We start from the raw sequence: 19,087 nt of genomic DNA on the forward strand, positions 1-19,087 counted from the left end.
CCATGTCTGGGCTATCAGTCATTGCATGGGTGCAGAAAACCTTCACATTTTAATCTCTCCCATACCTGTTGCCATTTCAGCCGTATTTCTTCTTTAACTTCCAACAGGGGGGAAGACTTCTCGTGACTGCAACAGAGGGGGAGACTTCCTATGACTGTTTTTAACAAATAGTTGACTTTCTTTATGATTTTGTTCCTTGTCTTAATTCCTGTTCTGGGTATTAGTTTTACCTCTCAGTTTGAAGCTGAGATACTCTCATCCTCACTATGTAAGAAACCTTTGAAAAAGCAGAAGTTGTTAGATTGTTTCAGCAAACAAAAACTGATTTTCAAAGTAATTTTGTTGTGCCAGACATGATGGTCTTGCGTTGCTTCTGTGGACAGAGAGTGATGGCATAGGACTTTCTGCACAGTATTTATAGACACCTTGGAGGAAAAAGGATTTTGCAGTCTGTGTGTACATTCAAACCATGTTTCTCCTGGTAAGACCAACCAATCCTTCAGTTCAGTGTTGAACATCTGCACTTGCAGAACACATTCAGCACCTCCTCAACTCCAAGGCAGTGCAGTGGGTTCGGCCCATCACAAAATGAAACCTTACGTTATCTTCACATATACACCAATACATTCACATAATCTACTGAAAATCTGCTAACCATGTTAGGTGAACTGTGCTGGATTTGAAAAGGCAGCACTTTATTATGCATGACCAGACCCTACAGTTCCCTCTCAGTCCCAGAATGAAAAGGCCTGAATCTGCAGATGGTCTGGAAAAGTCTACACTAGTTTTAAAACTATTTTATCAAAACAGAAGTAAGATTTGGGACTGTTCAAGTTGTCACTGGGCCACTCTATGGCCCTACATGCATTCTTGTGGAAGAAACCATAAGAAGACCCATTGCTTCCTTCAACTTAAAAGGTCTATTGCAGGAGAGCTAGGAAGCTTTCCACAAGTGGGTGGAGAGTGCCTCAGAGCTATGCTTGATATAATCCAGAGATAATCTTAAAAGATGTGTGACAATCTTCAGTAACCTGAGATCCAGGTTATCGAAGAGATAGTATTAAAAGATATATGGCAGTGATGTTTCCCATCCCTCAAAAGGGTCACGAGATTACAGAATGGAGGTTGTGGAGCCTTGGTCTGTTTCTTGGCTGCAGCAATGCAAAACCTTGCTTGCTTCTATTTATTTACTCATTCATTTGTTTGATGGAGATTTTTAATTGAATGAAGGGATACCATTATGCTCAAATAGCACTTCAAATATTAGCAAGTACTTAACATTGCATCATATGAACCGACTGTAGAAAAATGATGCTTCAGAAGAGGCAATTTATATCATTCTTTATAAAGAGATATATTTTCTGGGAGAATGGAATTACAGTAATTACAACTTGAACTTGCCATCAATGTTTAAAATCATCAAAACCATTTGAAATTAACACCAATTGTACACAAACAGAAAAATTAGACTTTTTAAAAGATGCTGATTCTGGTGAGACTTTGAGAAGACCAGCCTTTGAGTTGATGCTTCCTACATTTGAGAACTGTGCTGAGCACAGAGCAACGCAGCTGCGCACAGCAAGGCAATCAGTAGAGCAGGAGGGCTCTTGACCTCTCACCTTTTGCCATTAGGAGGAGGGATCAGCCAAATGAAAAATGGTGCATTGATTCCATTCCAATGACAGTAATTCCCAGGCTGACAAGCCCCTGCTTATTTTGCCTTGCATAATTATTTTTATACTAAAGACCTTCCAGGTTCCTTCACTAAATGTAGTCCTCCAAAGACAGTAAGTTAATTTTTGTTAAGTCTGCACTTCCTACAAGCTCCAACAAGGGGCTAGTCACTGAATGCTATGTATTTATACAGTGACGTGCTGAAAGTTGAGAAGCATGGCTTTAAAAAACCCCCACAACCCAGCTTCCAGCTTATGGCTCCTACTGAGCTGTGGGTTAAGCACAAAGCTGCAGTCACTGACTTGTAGAGAAGTCAGCTACTGCTAGTGAAACCACCACCAGAAGTTTAGAAAGAGAGAATATCCCAGCTCTGAGCCTCTACCTTTATGCTAATCCTCTAATTTTAAGAAGAAAAATGCTACTTTACCACTGTTGAAAGATTTCAGAGAAAGCCCAGTTTTGGCCAGAGCTGTGTGTGAGCAGCGTGGGGCACCAAGGGGCTCACTGCAGGGGGATGCTTTAGACATGGTCGCTCTTTGTCTGTGGGTCAGAACTAAAAGGCAAGGTGAGCTGCTCTGAAAGTGCCACCTGCCTCTGGCTGCTTAAGTAACCCTGGTGCGACCAGCTAGCACGTCAACATTTGCTTTTCAGCTTGTGTAGAACCACTAATTTTATTTATCAGCCTTGTAGCCTCCCTTTCCAACATGTCCGTCACGGGGTCACAGGTCGCTTCAGGAGTCCCTAGTGCTTGAGTCCTTATTCACTCAGATTACAGCTTCCAGTGCATTCAAGTTCAGATACATGGGGGTGTGCTAAGGCCACCTTGACTGTTGTATGCTTGGGCATTTTTTTTAAGACTACATATTAAGTATATGAAAGAAATGTACTTGAAGAAGTGTAGTTACTCAGTGAACACCCAGAGGCATGTGTATGAAATAGGTGACTATATGGTAGCCTCTAGTAGTTGGTAACAGGACAGCTGCTGTACAAAACGGTAACAAAATCTGAGTAACTAGATACTTTAACACTTTAAATTTTAGTTCAGTTTTAGTAATGCATATGCTTATTTCTTTTAATTGGCATCTTTCAGTGGTAAAACACATATTCTTGTTTCTGCAACTCTGTCTTTTCTCCATCTCTGTATTTTCTGGGTTTGGGTTTGGTTTTTGGTTGTTTTTTTTTTTTGTATTGAGGGAAAATCACACTTGAGACTCAGCAAATGTGTTCATGGGATAAATATATGTAGTACTGTCAGGAAGTCTGCTTAAATCTAATAAGCAATATTTTGGACTCAGGCTTTGGTTTATCATAGAAAGAGAGAAAGAAACTGCTTATGATAACCAGAAAAGACATATCTATATTCTGCAATATATTTCTGTAGCTGCTTCAAAATAAACTGCAAAATCTATCAAAGATCTTGAAAAATCTTGTGCTGCATTCCCTGGAGAAAGAAAATTTAAGACTGTGAAAGCTTCCTGAGCGTTTAATAATAGTCTTTTATGTTCTTGACTAAGCAATGGTGTTGGTGTATTGCAAGATTAATACATAAATCATTAGGAAACTTCAGTAATTTTAATACAGCAAGTCTGTGTTTTGCTTAATTCACTGATTCATCCTAAGGCATATATTGAAATTTTGTGTGGCCTTTCATTAAAAACCCCGCATGTCACCCACGTTTTACATCCCTTGTTTTCAAATGGAGCACACAGCAATTAGGTTGTTCTGCAGTTTGATCTTGGTGCGCTCTGCCCTCCAGGCAACTTAACGCGCTGGAAATTGGGGAGCGTGGTGGTGGGTGAGGGGAGGATGACATGTGCAAGACAAGCGCCCGTGAAAGAGGTCCACATCAGGAAAACTTCCCTGCTAGCACCGGCCAGGTTAAATGTAGCTGTGTGTCATCCAGTATGGTCACAGGTCCTCCGAGCCTTTTGCTGAAGGAAGGTGTGGTGGGGAAGGGAAAGGGTGCTGTCACTGCACCCTTCTTCCAGTCGGTCTGTGTCGGCTTCCTCCCCATGTGTGCATAATGCAAGAGCAACCGTTAATGAAAGAGAAAAAGTTGAGAGCAGTGTGAGAGCCTGTGCACAGGGGGTGGGGAGGAAGTGGTCTATGCTGAGCAGAAATTTTGTTTCCCCTATTACTCAGTGGATACCTTGAGCTGACCTGATGTATTTCACTAAATGTGGTATCACTGGATGTAAATGGGAGACCTGTACTGAACACAGACTAAAGCCAGACAGAAAAGAAACCCGAGTAAGGCTGGCTGCCAAGGGAAGTGCCAAACATGGATCCTGTTTTCAAACTTGAGTAGCAGATGAGTCCATATTTAAAAACCTAATTAGCCACTGCAGGGTCCGGTTTGAAATTGGACTTCTCATTACTTTTTACAAATACATTGCCCCAGCGTGCTAGGGAGACTACTGCCGGAGACAGCACCATGGAGCTGAGTGGTCAAATCAGGTTCTGGTGAAAAATAAAAATAAATAAATAATAATTAAAAAAAAAATCAGCAATCCACAAGGCGCTCACTCATTCCAGAATTGAATACTTGCTTATTTTGTTTTGGGAAGAATAGAAAACAATCCCTTTCTCTTCTCCTCCTTAATTTTTGTAATGACAATTCAAACTTGTCAGTCTATGTTGCAAAAACTCTTAAGCCAAAAAAATAAGAATTTCTGCTAAAAATTAACTGAACAGAAAATGCATAGCCTGCTTTATGCTGATCTTTTATTCATCAGTATAGAATCAGTAAAGCATTATTTTAAAAGGAAGAAGGTCTTGTATATTGCTGTTCTCTTGGCCAGATTTCAAAGCAACTAATTAAATGTCGTCTGCCTTAACTCCTCCTGTAGTTCCCAGTTAGTGAATTGTGCATTGCCCTATTTTATCAGCACCAACTTGGCAAAATGCTCCAGGGGGGGCATCCACCAGGGGAGACTGTTTTCTGTGGCAGGAAGAGTGGTCCACAGAGAGCCCAACTCAAAAAAGTGGGTGGGCATGAACTTCTCCAAGCAACCAATGCCAGGCATGCTGCTCCTTCCCACTAGACTTCTTCCCACCAAGTCCATGCTCGGTGCCTTTCCTCACTCTGCTTTTCCCAGCTGCTGACCGTGCACATGCTTGCCATACCCACAGCATGTGCTGTCTGACATAGCTGAAGCCTGGTGGGCAGCATTTATTAGGACGGATCCCTGGGCAGTCGAACACTCATACCTCCTAGCTCTCTGGCTGACTGCCCAGTGTGCGTATGTACCACTGGGAGCTGGGAGCTACCAGTCTTTTGCCTGCTGGCCTCCCAGTTAGGAGCCAGAGTTTCTCTGCTTGTAGGTCTGTCTCCATTGCTGCGGAGCATCAATACCATATGCCCTCTGGGGTCCAAACGACACAGACACCCCATGTGCTCTCGTGCTCCAGCACAGTTTCTTGGTAAGCTGTGCTATGCTTTGGGCTGTGCTTCAGTTGGCCTTTTGTGTGTACTTCCATCTTAGAATGCTTGTAGAGCCTCCAGAAAATGAAAGCAACGTGGAACTGCATAATGTCAATATTATTATTGTATTTAGTATACAATTAGAGTTTCATTCAGTGTAGGAAATGTACATTCAGAGCATAAAGCACCAAGAAAGGTTAGATTTAGGTGCATGGTATTTAAAGCCAGATAATTCCATGTGTAAGAGGAATACATTTTGTGGTTTTAAACTGAAAGAGGATAGACTTAGATTGGACATAAGAAAGAGGTCTTTTATGATGAGGGTGGTAAGAGACTGGAACAGGTTGCCCAGAGAAGCTGTGGATACTCATCACTGAAAGTGTTCAAGGCCATGTCGGATGGGGCTTTGAGCAACCTGGTCTAGTGAAAGATGTCCCTGCTCATGGCAGTGGAGTAGGACTAAATGATCTTTAACGGTCCCTTCCAATCCAAACCATTTGTGATTCTACATGTATGTTCATGGGAGATGCAATTGTGGTACAGGAACCTATGTGCTCTTATTTTTCTGCTGCATAACATTAAGACTGGATGCAATGAAGTGAAGTAACCAGTGCTGATTTTTTTCCCAACATTGCATTTAAACAACATGAACCTAATAAGACAGGGTCTCACAAAAAAAAGCAGTTGTTCAGTGAAAATCCTTGTCAGTTCTGTGTCACAGGTTATTCCTCTGTCTTACGTAGTCCATTGATGTCAGATTCCTGGAAAGCAAAAAGCACACACACAGAAAATGGGAAGAGAGCAGGTGATCATTGCAGGGGTTCTGCCAAAAGTGTCTGCTCTGCGTATCCAGTTTTATATCCTTCATATCTATAGCATGTTATTGAAATCTGATTCCCTGCTGCCTTGCAAATCATTTGCATCTCTGCACTGTGATATAAAAGGCATCCTTGCTGATTGGATAGCTTTTTATATCTTCTCAGCACTCGTGTTTCTCTGACATAGATATCTATGCAAAGTACAAGGCTTTTGAGGATCCGGCCCTTGTAGTCATGCTTCATTGCCACAAGGTAAGTCAAAACAGCACTCGCACAAAATGTGGGAATGGGAAGTCATGGGGAGCATTCACCATCCTCCTGCCTGGCATCTGAAGGTTACGGAAGGCCAGACTAGACCCAGGCAAAACAAGTCAGAGTAGTCCCCAGCCCTGCTTCCCTGTGAGCTGCTTGCCAGACAAGATCACTCTAACTCAACTCTGGAAGCTCGTCCCGTGCCCCAGCTTGCATTCTCCACCGGTGGAGGAATGGTGGCACCAGTGGAGGAGTGCCAGGGTTGGCTGCCAGCTGGCTGCCGGAGGCAGCTTTGGATGAATGCTTCTTCCCATGGGTGGTGTGAGCTCTGCCCTGCACGGCTGCTCAATTGAAGCTCGTAGCGGCTGAGGATCTGGTCCTTCAAGTTAAAAGGGTTGAAATATGCATGAAGCATAAGGTGACATTTTGAGTGTCTCAGATCAGAGCATGGACGTTACTGAATTTAAAACATAACTGCAATTTCCTGACTAATGCCAAGTCACTTTTATATTCATGCAGTGATTGTTCTTTATTCTTAAAATAGCCCATTTACCCTGAGGCGCAGGTGATATCTTTATGATGATGGAGCTACGTTATCCAGCACATTACAGCTCAGGCCGTTGCTTGGTGCAAGGGCTGTTTATGATCAGCTGTCCTTTTTTATTATCTCTCAATTTATATAATGTTTTTGTAGCTTGTTTGTTTGTGATTTGCTTGAACACGAATGGAGCAGGGGAAAAAAGCAAGGGAGAAAAAAAAGTTGAAGTGGAGAGTCAATCATCTGTTGTATTTTACTTCCTGTAGCTGAGCTGCACAATTTACCATTGTGTCTCCAAGTTTCTGGGTCCCTTCAGATAACATGAACAGTTAAACTGCTTCAATAGCCTTATACCTCTGCAGAGAGCCTGTTTGCTATCATCCAGGGCTTTCTGTGGTGAACTGTATAGGATATATAAAGAAGGTATTCAATGAGAATGAGATAACAAAAAGAACTCTGAGTCATATTCCCTATTCATTCAAAATAAAAACCTTGCCCATAGTAGCAACCACAGAAAACTGAAGGCAGGCTTTTCAGCAGAGTAGGAACATCCGCAGCCTGGGTGTTTTCTTCACTAAGGGTGAAGGTGTAGAGGATAGAGCTGTAACTGCAGCTGTCACAGAGGCAGGACAACAACTAGGGGGAAGGAGAGAGCTGGGAAAGAGAGATCTGCTCCTGGGGGGGTGCCCCTCTATCTCCCTCCACCAGCACTAGCTGCTGCCCCGCAGACCCTAACCCCTGGCTCCACGTTGGCGGCAGCAGCAAGCAGCGCTGCTTCCCCACGCTCTGGCAGAGGCAAAGGGGATTGGGACCAAAGCTGCTTTGCTGCCCCCAGGAGCACGTTGCTTCAGGCTCCTGCCTGCTTTGCCTGTGAGCTGGCTGTAATGCCAGGAATTCCCTTTGGTTCTGCTAAGCACAAAAAGGTTAGATGAGAGGCTGTAGTAATTACAAGAGTGAATTGTCATGGCATAGGAATTTGTGGAAGTGATGCTGAAGTTCTAGTCGGGAGGCGCATTTTAAGCGACATACCTGCTAGCCTGCTTATTTAAAAAGAAACCACTGCTGCCTGCATGGAGTGAAACCCCACTAATCAGCAGTTCCTGGAATGTTTGACCTGAAAGAAAGGCAGATTCAGCATCCAGATGAGAGAGGTGCACAGGAGTCTCAACAGGTAATGTTTTGCTGTAACTCCCAGTATTTGTGTGCCTTCGTCACACCTCCTCTTCGACACAGACCCAGCCAGGCGTCTTTGCTCTAAACGCTGTATATGGCATAACTGTGGTTATGCTTGGAGCTGTTCTCCTTGCCCCATCTTTTTATCCATGTCTTAACTGTGCGTAATCTGATGTGTCACTGGGGCAGGTGCAACGATTGCCTTACTCATCTGTACTGTGCCCAGCACAGGAGCCTTCGTCAGAAACTAGTAGGTCCTGCTGCAATACAAATAATAATAACCAGGAGTAGTATGAGCAGGCACAGATCTACTGGGTGGGAACAGGGTATGTATGTGTGGTGAGAGGGCAATGAGGAAGGAGGGAGTAGTTTGAGGGCCTCTAGGTGATGATATCCTGGAGATTGGTGCCTCAGCATTTCTAGTTTAAATAGTTTGACATAGAGGTTCCAGCAGGTACCCTGCCATAAATCAGACTTGGTGTCTGATGGAACAATCACCAGAATTCCAGCAAACAACATACCTGCCAGTGATAAGCTGTTTCTTCTGACTTCTCAAAGTATAGCTTTGTGTGCTGGATATTACAAAATGCAGTACATTTGATGCCTGTGCAATTCTGTTTTCCTTCTGATTATTTTATGTGCGTCTTCCTCTCTCTTTCTCTCCTGTGTACAGATGTTCGTATTCACCCCATGGAGCCTATGCCCAAAGCAAACTTGCCCTTGTGTTATTTACCTATCGACTACAGCATCTTCTGACTGCAAATGGAAGCCATGTGACTGCTAATGTAGTAGACCCTGGAGTAGTGAATACTGAGCTCTACAAGCATGTCTTTTGGGTTGTAAAAGTGGTCAAATGGATGACAGCCTGGCTACTTTTCAAGGTATGCAGTTTTGTAAAGCATTTTGTTGCCGTCCCCCTACATTGTGAGAGTTGTAGTCAGCATGGAGTTGCAGATGTTTCAGAGTTTATCATAATGTATGGCATTTATTGCATTTCTCTGTGCTGATGAGATGTACAAAATTGGTGTACAAAGACAGGCCTTCCCTGGAAAAAACACTTATTTTAAATGGAGGGAGCGAGCTCTCACGGTAAAGGAAGGGAATGTCTTTCACTGTCTGTGCCCATGCACTGATTATCTCTGCCCTGATCTATCTGTGAGCCTTTGTGTGTGCATGGGGGCAGAACGTCATCCTAACACGGAGCCAGAATATGCAAAGTGTCATAAATTGAGACCACAATGGATCAGAATCCAATTAGAATTTTATTAATTATAGCAAGTAGAATATGAGCAAATACAGCGCTGGACGGCAGGGGAGTCTGCGCTCCGCCAACTGCCGTACTGAGCAGTTCAAACAGTCTCTTTTTATACATCTTTACTTCCATGTTCAAAGGAATAGTGGGAGGTATTCTTCTCATGCTTCAGTTTCTTATCTCTGTCTTCGCAAGCTTCAGTTCCTTATCTCTGTTGGTTAGTCTGGACATCTGGTGGTTTGGGAGGTATTCTTTGCATGACCTCTACCTTGACCTCAACCTAAGTCTTAATAAGCAGTACCCTAATTTATAGTTTCTCACAATCTCGACCTGAGTCTTAATAAGCAGTATCCTAATTTATAGTTTCTCACAATCTCAACATAAGTCTTAATAAACAATACCCTAGTTTATGGTTTCTCACAAAAGTGTTCCTTGGAAATGTCTTGTATGTCCTCTTGATGAGAAGCAGACATGATCTGGCATGGTCTACATGTACGCAACACATTATAGAGAAGAGACAAAAGGGAAGAGGGAAACAGTATGAAAATGGTGGTGGGAAGTGGCCATACTCCAGGCTGTGCTGGTCCAGACTCTCGTGCTGGGAGGTGGGACAATTTTCATTTAGCTTTTTCGTCTAACACATACTTGTAATGGTGCCTGATTTTCCATTATCTGTTCCTGGTCTGCATTAGCAAACTTAAAGCTGTTTGATAAAACCAGTGCAGAAGTGGGGCAGACCCAGTTATGATTAACTTCAGTAACATTTTGTAGCGATGTAAGTAGATCAATCTGAAATCAGTTTAGCTGCACAGGTCCAATCTCCTCGTGCGGACAAGCCTTAGGAGAACTTTTGCTGAGGAAATGTACTGCTTATAACTCTTTCAGAAAGTAGTTTTGGATTAAGTGGAAGGAACCTGATTCCATTAGGGAAAATGAAATGTCCTAATTAAAATGAAGTCTTTTAGATGAAGGGGCATGTCCCACAAAGCAAATTAATTTTAAACTTTGATATGGAAATATCACTGGCTTTAATTTTAGAAACAAAACTGCAGGCTGGAAGAGTGGCTGTAAAATAAGATGCAAACAAATAAACCCGTATTTAAAAAATTTAATAGTATCTTCTGAGTACACCTTGAATATTGCAATAAAATTGTAATAGGAATGCTCATAATATGTAGTACATTCTTAAAGAAGCAGAATGCAGCTTTGCCAGACTGTGTATATTAAACTTGTTTTGCCTCTTGTGATTGCTATTCTAAATATCAGTCTCAGATGGTGGTGTTTTTCCATTGGACTTAATTCATCTTGCTAACATAACATTTTCATGTAGATGTTTAGGTTGTGCTCAGCATTTTCTCTAGAGCCACAAAATTCTGACAGAATTTCTGTGTCTGAGACTGAGAATTGAGTCATTTGCTCTTTACAGCACTCAGTCCCATAGAGTTTTATTAGTGTGCCAAAGGAGACACTTCTGCTGACCGTGTTTAGACACTGAATGGGATGTCACTGAAGACACATAAAATGAGTTTGGATTTATCACAAAAGGGAGTCTCATACTTTCAGCTCTAATAGTACTGCTCCCGATAGTTCCTGATCACTTCCTGGTCTTTGGCTGAGATACCGCTCCAAAGGAATTTTGGCTTGTGACACATAATGGATAGACATACTGGCTTGCATGGAAGTGTGGTGTGTGTACTGCCTGAAAAGCAAATGCATCAATTACTTTTTGAGTCAGAATAAGTTCAGGTTTGGATAACTGAATGCTTCAGTTACCAAGGTTGAGATTTTCACATTTTTACTCGATGTGTTTTTCCTATAAGCCAAAGGAGAGGGAAGCTTACTATCACGCTTCCCGTCCTCACTTAGACTTCTGAGTGGCAGCTCTGACTTCTGCTCTTTGCATATTGCTTATTGCTTAAGGTATGTTTATGTATTTGGGATTGACTTTGCCTTCCTTTCTCACATTCAGGAGCACTTCACATAGGTACGCCCTGTTCAGCTGCGGCAGAACTGCATCACAAGGCGATGTTTAGATCCATGGCAAACTCATGTTGAAAGCCTGCCCGGCGATTTCAGTAGCACTGCACTGAGTGCTGTAGCATCCAGCATTCAAGGCTGGGTGTCTCTTGTGTTGGTCTTGTGCACTAGGGTAAATTTCCCCTGAGAAAAATAAGAAAGCAAGTACAAGAAAATTCAGTTGTCTGATACTGTTAACTGATAGATGGTATTATGGATTTCTTCTCCCCTGGAATTTCATTCCCTAGTGCACATATATGAAGCTTCCTTCTAGGATTATGGCAGTAATGCAGTAAAAATGAGGTGACAGCTCTCTAATCATATTAGCTCAACTAACTTTTATCACCCTGAAGTATTCCAGAGAGGTTTCTAAATGCATGCAGGAAATTGCCTCACCCACTGCAACCTGGCGCTCGTGGAGCCAACACAGCCCAGATAGCTCCGGTGAGGAAACGCATCACAGATTTATCACATCACATTCACTCGGGAAAGAGTCAACAGATTGTTTGATTTAATTCCAATATATTGTGGCAGAGCCTCCACTACCTTTAAATGTGTTCCCGCTAGCACTGGTCCCAGTTGCATTCAAGTCAAATATTTCCTAGGGACTGCAGCCTGGCCCCACTCTTGCTGGGCTGCTTGTATTTGAGGTGGCTCAGTGTGGCAGACAAGGCTGTCGGCTCAACATCCGCCTGAGCTGCCTCAAGATGTTTAGGTACTTAAGCAAATAAACCTACAGTCTCATAAATAGGCCATGATATGTACATATAATTTACTCAAAGCCTTAACAGCTTGATTTTCTCAGAACTGTAGAACATTGTCTTCTGGTCTTCATATGTGGCTCATTAAAAATCTCTGCCAAATCAGTTTGGGTTTTTTTTTCCCCCAACAAGCTGCGGTGAGAGGCACCCCTGTAGAAATGAGATAGGCCAAACTAAAGGAACCAGTGACAGTCATAAAAATTGTGAAATTAATTCCTGCCTTTTAGGAGTGATGGTTTCATTTTTTCTCAGCTTGATTCTTTCTCAGAAAAGTTATTGTCTGCTGTGATACTTGTTCTCTAAATTTCCGTTTTACAAATGTTTTATCTACATTTTTAATAAACAGGGATCGTACCCGTCACACGCAAAGGAGAAATTATGTTTATTCCTCAAAGAAAAAAAATTGATTTCTACCCCTATGACTTCTCAGCAAATAAAAGCTGATGAGCTGTCACAGTTCTCTGCAGAGTGCAGTGAAATATGTTATCCCTTAGGAGTTTTTAACATAAAGTGATCCTCTTTTTGAAGACAACAAGTCCAAATTAGTAAACAATAACTAATTAATAAGATAATAATAGTCCAAAAAGACATTGGTTGGGCATCAAATTGAAATTTAGCCAACTGTGCAACACACCAGTTTTAGTGATGGGTGCTGTCCAAGCTGGAAGCTGGGAAGGTACCATTTCCCTATCAAGTATTTCTGCTTCTGCTACAGATACTGAATATTCATTCTTAAGCCAGATGGCCTCTGCTTGTGATACAATTAAAACGCCTTAGAGCAAAAAAAAATGTTGACTCTCATTAATGTCCAATGGCAGGGACCGTTCCGCTTTGTGCGACTGCATTATGCCATCAAAGTAGAGACATTTCCCGCATAGCAGCACTGTAAACTTCCCCCAAACCTTCTTTATGACAAGCTGGGTGAATGTGTCATTATCAGATATAGAGTATTCAGTCCTTTCAGCTGCCTTAGATTGGTATTTAGGAAGGCATTGTGGAAGGAAGACTGTGCATCAGATCTTGTCTCAGCTGTCATTTCCAAAGACGTAGTGCCATGTAAGTGATTATTGACTGACAAACTGAAAATGAGTAGGATTAGTGACCCTGCCGGCCTCTAAAAGTGAAGGGAAAGGCTTCAGGAATACAGGCTAGAAATCAGCCAATATAAACTAGTTCTTTTGTCTGTCACCATAGGCTTAACTTTAGCATAATTCTCCTCTAACATTTTTAAAGAAATGCTTTCAGTCTGTATTAGCTGCTAGAAAACAAGGTCTATAGAACCTGGATTCATCATTCATGCCAGAGGACATAGTCATGCAGGTCTTACTGCAGCATTTCTTATTCAAACTGTCCCTTTGGCACTGTGAATGTAGAAAATTCATTTCATCCCTCCCCCTCGAGGTGTCAGAAGACAAACACATCACCACACAATAACGCCAGCTGTACAGAACGAGAATAATTAAATTCTACAGCTGAAAGCAGCAATTCATCAACATCTTCAGTCCATGTGAACGTGTGGTCCTCATGTAAAGCTGTTCTGGAATTTTCTCACAAAATGAAAACTCCTTGCAGAAACATGTCATTTGCAGTTAACTTTTACAAAAGGCTTTTCAGATCAAAAATGGGATTCTGGTCAAAATCAGAGGAGAATGAAACAGTCTACTTTGTCCTAGTAACTCTTATCATTAAACAGGTCCCATTTTTTTACACATTGGTACAGGGATTTAAGCTTCAGAGCCATAGGCCTTCTTTTTTTCCATCTAATAAATATTTGCTTATTCATACGGCCGTAGGATGATTCTAGGGGGAAAGGTGGAAGGACCTGCCTGAGAAGGATAATGAGCAATCCACCTCTGAGCTAGGAAACCCTGGTGATCTGGGTATTTTTCTGGGATGTGAATCCCTGGACTTGGGTAGGCACCCACGTCCTGCCTGTTATGGGGTATGTGGATGCAGCTTGGATGCTTTATTTATTCTAACTCCTAAATAAGAAGGCTTTGAAGCAGGGCGTGTTTTGTGTCTGTCCTAATTAGGATTAGACCCCTCTAAAGGAGGCTGACTCAAAGTGCACAGCTACATAGCATTGGACCTTGGTCTCCACTGAACTTGGCATTCCCCCGAGGTCCCAAGATATCATTATTTTTGTGTGTGTTTTCTCAGGTCTATATAGCCAAAATGTTTATTATAATAGATGTGTTGAGGGTTCCAGGAGAGTGTTTTGATGGTGCGAAAGTGAAGGATTTGTGTTGCGTACCTTAGTGTATGGCATGCAAAGGGTTAAGGATGCTGTACAGGACAACACAAAATGGGTGTTGGAGTGCATCAGAAGGAGTCAAGGCTGTTGAAGTTCTTGTTTATAACTCTCATTCTTAGCAGCTGCTGGTGTGATCTATCCCCAAACCACACCCAGGCTTCCTCTTGGAGGATGCTAGTTGGAACAGGCCAAAACACAGCCGTGTAGCAAGTGAAAAATGAAACACTGTGCACGGTCAGAGAGATCCATTTTGTGCTCTGTCCCACAATTTTAGGTGTTTGGTTAAAAAGAGAAAAGCATCCCTTTTTTTCCTGACTGTGGGAAATGGAAGACTATCTTCCATCTTTGAAAAGTGTTCGCAGGGCAAGAAAACTGTCTCCATGTCTAACTCTGCCTGCAGGATTAACCCTTTTTAGCCTAGAAAATGGTCGAAAGAAACACAGGTTAAACCTACACTATGCATTATGTAAAAACCTACGCTTGCCCTGTGTGAAATTGTTTTGGAGTGAAACTTCTGGAGTGGCAAGTGACTGAAATGTTGTGATATCGCTTTACCAGCAGGGCAGAAGCATACTGAAAGTGGGCATTGGTACTGTGCAAGCAAGGGTTTATCCCTAGTTCCTGTGTTGTAGAGGATTATTGATTTGACTTGACAGCTCAGGCAGATTCATTCATTCTATCTGAAAGGAATTAAATTTAACTCCAAAAGAGTAAAATAATAGTATCTCTATTGCTGTGATGGGGAAAGAGTAAATAAACGGTTAAGAAATTGTGAAAATATATGCGCCTAACCGGTGTTAGCACATCAGGACATATCATCTTGTAATCTGTAACTATTTGCACATTAAGAACCCACAGAGTTAGTTAGGAAAGACATTTTCCATAAATTTATTCCTTGCTAATATTTCTCGGCAGTACTTTCCCCTGTATTTGGGTAATACCTTTGGTAATCTATTCCAAGGTAATCTATTCCAAGATACCATGGTAATCTATTCCAAGACTTTTTGAAAATGGAACAAACACAAAAGAGGAAGGTAATTTGCTGTGGACCAAATACATGCCAGGGACTTGGTACTGATTCCTGTCAGTTTAAAAGAAAATAGCCTCTGATAGAAAGGTCTCAAAAAAAGAGGTTGAAACGTTGGGGAATTACAGAAAATCTTGACATTTCAACTACACCATTAGCCTTTCACTTTCAATCCATAGTCTTTATAGTTAGGGGTTATAGCATCACACTACTGTAATTCTCCCTCACGTGCCTGGGAAGTTCTACCTCCATCACTATGTAATTAAAATTCCATTTTCTTTCAGTCAGTTAATACAACGCTGTTGGAAACCTAAACCCACTTGCAGCAGAATACAGGGCAGCCATTAATCTTTCTCATCAGCATACCTCTCTGATACCTCTTTGAGAAAGCCAAAGAGCAAGAGAACCAAGGGACCATCCCAGTCCCATTGAAACGACCCATTCAGCAAGGGTAGGAACAGGAGTTATAGGCAGTTTCTCTCTTCCATGTGAAAGAGCCATAACACTGAGTTAAGGAGAAAGACGACCAGCTTGCCTTGGAAAATCCTGCTACCAAGCTTGCTGGTGAGCAGCAGTTTGGCATTAGATCACTACAATAAAGAGATGCAGAGAAGGAGGTTGTGGGAGTGCATATTCATATATATATGTGTGTATATATGTACACACATGGACAGTTTTCCACCAGCTGTGGTGTTTTATAGAACAATTAATATTTCTTTGGTGATGACCTACCTCAATTCCTTGTTGTTTTGCTACCTGTGAGTAATGCATTTGTAAGAAAACAACGCTGATAAAATTTATATTGTAGAGTCCCATCACCTAAAGCCCCTACTCACTACAGAAAAAAATAATTTTAGGAGGTTTTGGAGGTTTACAGGCATTTCTTTCCCCCTCTCTGAATGTGGTAGTCCTTAATGTACCAGTAGTCCAAGGAGACTGAAAAATCTTTTAATGTGAAGTAGTGAAACTCCTCCATGAACAACACAGACACAATTTTTAATGGTTATCCTCAGCTTGCAAAGGTTGACAGAAAATACCAAGTTCTGCCAAGAAGCTGAAAACATCCCCTTTTCCAATGGTCTAAGGCATCTATGCCCGGAAGCCACCTCTGACAGGTCTCATAGTTCATAAATGTCTGCAGTATGGATGCCTGCATCAGAGCTGTTCATCCAGTGATCTCCTCATGGTCACTGCTAGTACTGGATCTCTCTTATCCTAAGATAAATATCTACAGTTGGCCAGATGAATGAAGTGCCAGTTTATCCTGTGAACAATGAAGGGGTCCTCTGGTGACTAGCTCAGCTGTAGGTGTCTGTGCTCTGTAAAGATATAAAGTTAGTTAGAGATGGATCCCATCCCAAGGTACAGGGCATTAAATCTGTGTTATTTTAAAAACCAGCGATGCTAGTAAAGCACTGAAGATAGTATGGGTTTGGATATGCACAGGAAAGAGCAGGAACTGTAAGGGTGTGTTCACATACCTGGGGCACAAGTAATCTGTAATCAGGCTGGTTTGTCAAATGGAAGCTCTGAGGTGTTTGGAGTATCAGACCATTTCCCGTATAAGTGGGAAGTGTGCTCGTGGGCGGCCAAAGGTGAGGAAATCCCAGTTACTTATGAAACGTATTTCTTATATATGTTTACAATCCATCGTGTGCCTCCACTATTTATCACGTAGATATTGCCATGCATTTAAATGGGTAACCGTGTACTCCCTGTATGTATTTATAATAGTGTAATGTATGTAACAAGAGAGAACCACAGAAAGCAAGCAACATCAACTATTTGAGGAAGAACTGGAAACAGCAAATACATTTTTTAAAATAACAGGATTATCCAGCAGCCAATTTGTGAGTTTTGAAGTTTCAACTCAGAAGTCACCTGAATAACTCTGGCTTTTGTAATGACTGTAACAATTATAATTTCCATCCCCAGAGATTCGTGTTTGCATTTTAGAAAGGGTCCTGAGATACTGCAAGACGTAGTTCACATGGTTTGTTTTGTTCTCATTATGTTCTCAGCTAAACACATGGGATTTGGTGGATTTTGATAGGTAAACATGAGAAGGGATCTTGGTGCAGTGGCTCTAGCCTCCATTTTTCTAGAAGGAACTCGATCCTAGATGTGGCACAAACAGAAGTCATTAATACAATCTGTCCAGAGTTAGTGGTTTCTATACGGTGTTACATATTTAAACATTCTCTTTAAATTGCGTCTGTGAGTCTCTTCAGGGCAAATGACTACATTTGGTTGTTGCCATGTCAGTGCTGGAAAGGGGAAGTAACCACAGGAGTTCTGTTACCATGCACCATGCGCTCCGTGGGGAACACAGAACATATGCAGAAGAGGATTTGGATGAAACCTGAGCAATGTGCAATAAAACAAGAAGGAACTTGGGCAGCTTATCAGGAATGGGGTTTGTGGTGGTATTTATTTGGCCCCATCATGCTGACCTACTTTTCTGTCACCAGAAGGCGGTGCTGCTGCTGGTCCTAGGCTCAGGCACGGTCTGAAAAAATGAGTTGCTCCCAATGTCTTCAATTGCTCATTGAAGTCTTGGGGCTAGCCACCACAAGCTTACAAGCTTAATTTACCACCTCATTAACAGTTAATCCAGTTTAGTATATATGTTACTTTTTGAATGAACAGCAAGGGCCAGAGTTGGTGCCCTGTGCCTGGCAGCCCTGTGTTTCCACGGCTTTGCTGTGAGCGGCATTGTGCAATGGCTCTCCAGCTGCCTTGTGTCCCTGCAGCAGGCAACAGTATGCTGAGGCTGAATGCGTCTCAGGAAGAGTGGTATTGATTGACTTATTCAATATTTTTGCCTGCCAAGCTCTTGAGATGCAAAATGCAGTCTTCCACAGCGTCTGCCCCTTGTCTTATACTATCCTAAGATTATTAAAAATGTAGAAAGAGAAAAGCTGTCCCATTGTTCTTGCACACTGAAGTGCTTTTGCTGAGCTCAGAGCATTGAAAATAAAATTACACATTATGGGTATATTTTGACAGGTGCTTCTGTTCTAAAAGTGAATGTAGAAAAGGCACTATGGGGCAGCATGCCTTTTTTTTTTTTTCTGTCAGGGTTGTACATTGTCCAGTTACAAAGGTTGTTTTTACGAATGCCCAAGCTGTGAATGCAGCTTGGTCATTTCTCAGAGAGGAGTTCAGTTACGACCACTCTCATACATCATGACCGGTGATGACAACTTAGGGCCCCATCTTCCTTTGCATATAAAATGATGACTTCCGTTATCATGAAGTTTTGGTACTTCAGTGGCTTTGCAGAAGTGTAGCTGATCAGAACCTGCTAAACAAGTAAATAAGACCCAAACCTAAAAGCTTCCAGGTCCCAATCTTGCTGTGATATTCCTGTAGCAAGGATTATCTGATTTGACTTCTCATCCTCTATGTAGAGTACTGATTTATATAAAGCAGTTTACATGTCTGATCCTGCTCCTTAAAGGTTCTTCTTGATCTGGGGCTGGCCTTTTATATTTCTTGCCTGGTTTAGGTTTGTGGCACCTGTGTCCTATTTCATATGCCTGTTGTCTGGGGAAGTGGATTAAGGCTGGCACAGATACACTGAACCCTAATCGCTTTAGAGGGCCTGCAGGTCTCTAGAGGTAGTCAGAACTTCAAATATTTGTAATGCTAGATTCAGCTGAAATTGCTTGAAATCCATTCAGGAAGCAGATTTGGAAGGCAGAAGGCAGGGAGTTTTACATAGTCTTTTTTTCTTCTCTAAATATAATTGCTCTGTTAATGCTACTTTATATACATTCAGTGCTCACTTTTGGTTTTGATGGTATGGTGGTGTTTTTTCCCCTTATATTGGGGCAAGCCTCTTTCATATGAAGCACTGTTTTCACTGCAAAATATATCCATCACCTTGGCTGTA

The 19,087-nt window shown here is 41.9% G+C and overlaps 1 protein-coding gene across 1 annotated transcript in view; it reads left to right on the plus strand.

Annotated features, from left to right (window-relative positions):
- The window catches only part of DHRSX (dehydrogenase/reductase X-linked), a 169,893-nt gene that overhangs the window by 128,750 nt on the left and 22,056 nt on the right, over nucleotides 1–19,087 (plus strand). The window contains exon 6 of the mRNA XM_064437600.1: nucleotides 8,553–8,760. Coding sequence (XP_064293670.1) covers nucleotides 8,553–8,760 — 208 coding nt within the window. The remainder of the gene's footprint in view (nucleotides 1–8,552; nucleotides 8,761–19,087) is intronic.

This window comes from Phalacrocorax carbo, chromosome 1 (genome assembly GCF_963921805.1).
Source record: "Phalacrocorax carbo chromosome 1, bPhaCar2.1, whole genome shotgun sequence".
In the NCBI taxonomy this organism is placed as follows: Eukaryota; Metazoa; Chordata; class Aves; order Suliformes; family Phalacrocoracidae; genus Phalacrocorax; species Phalacrocorax carbo.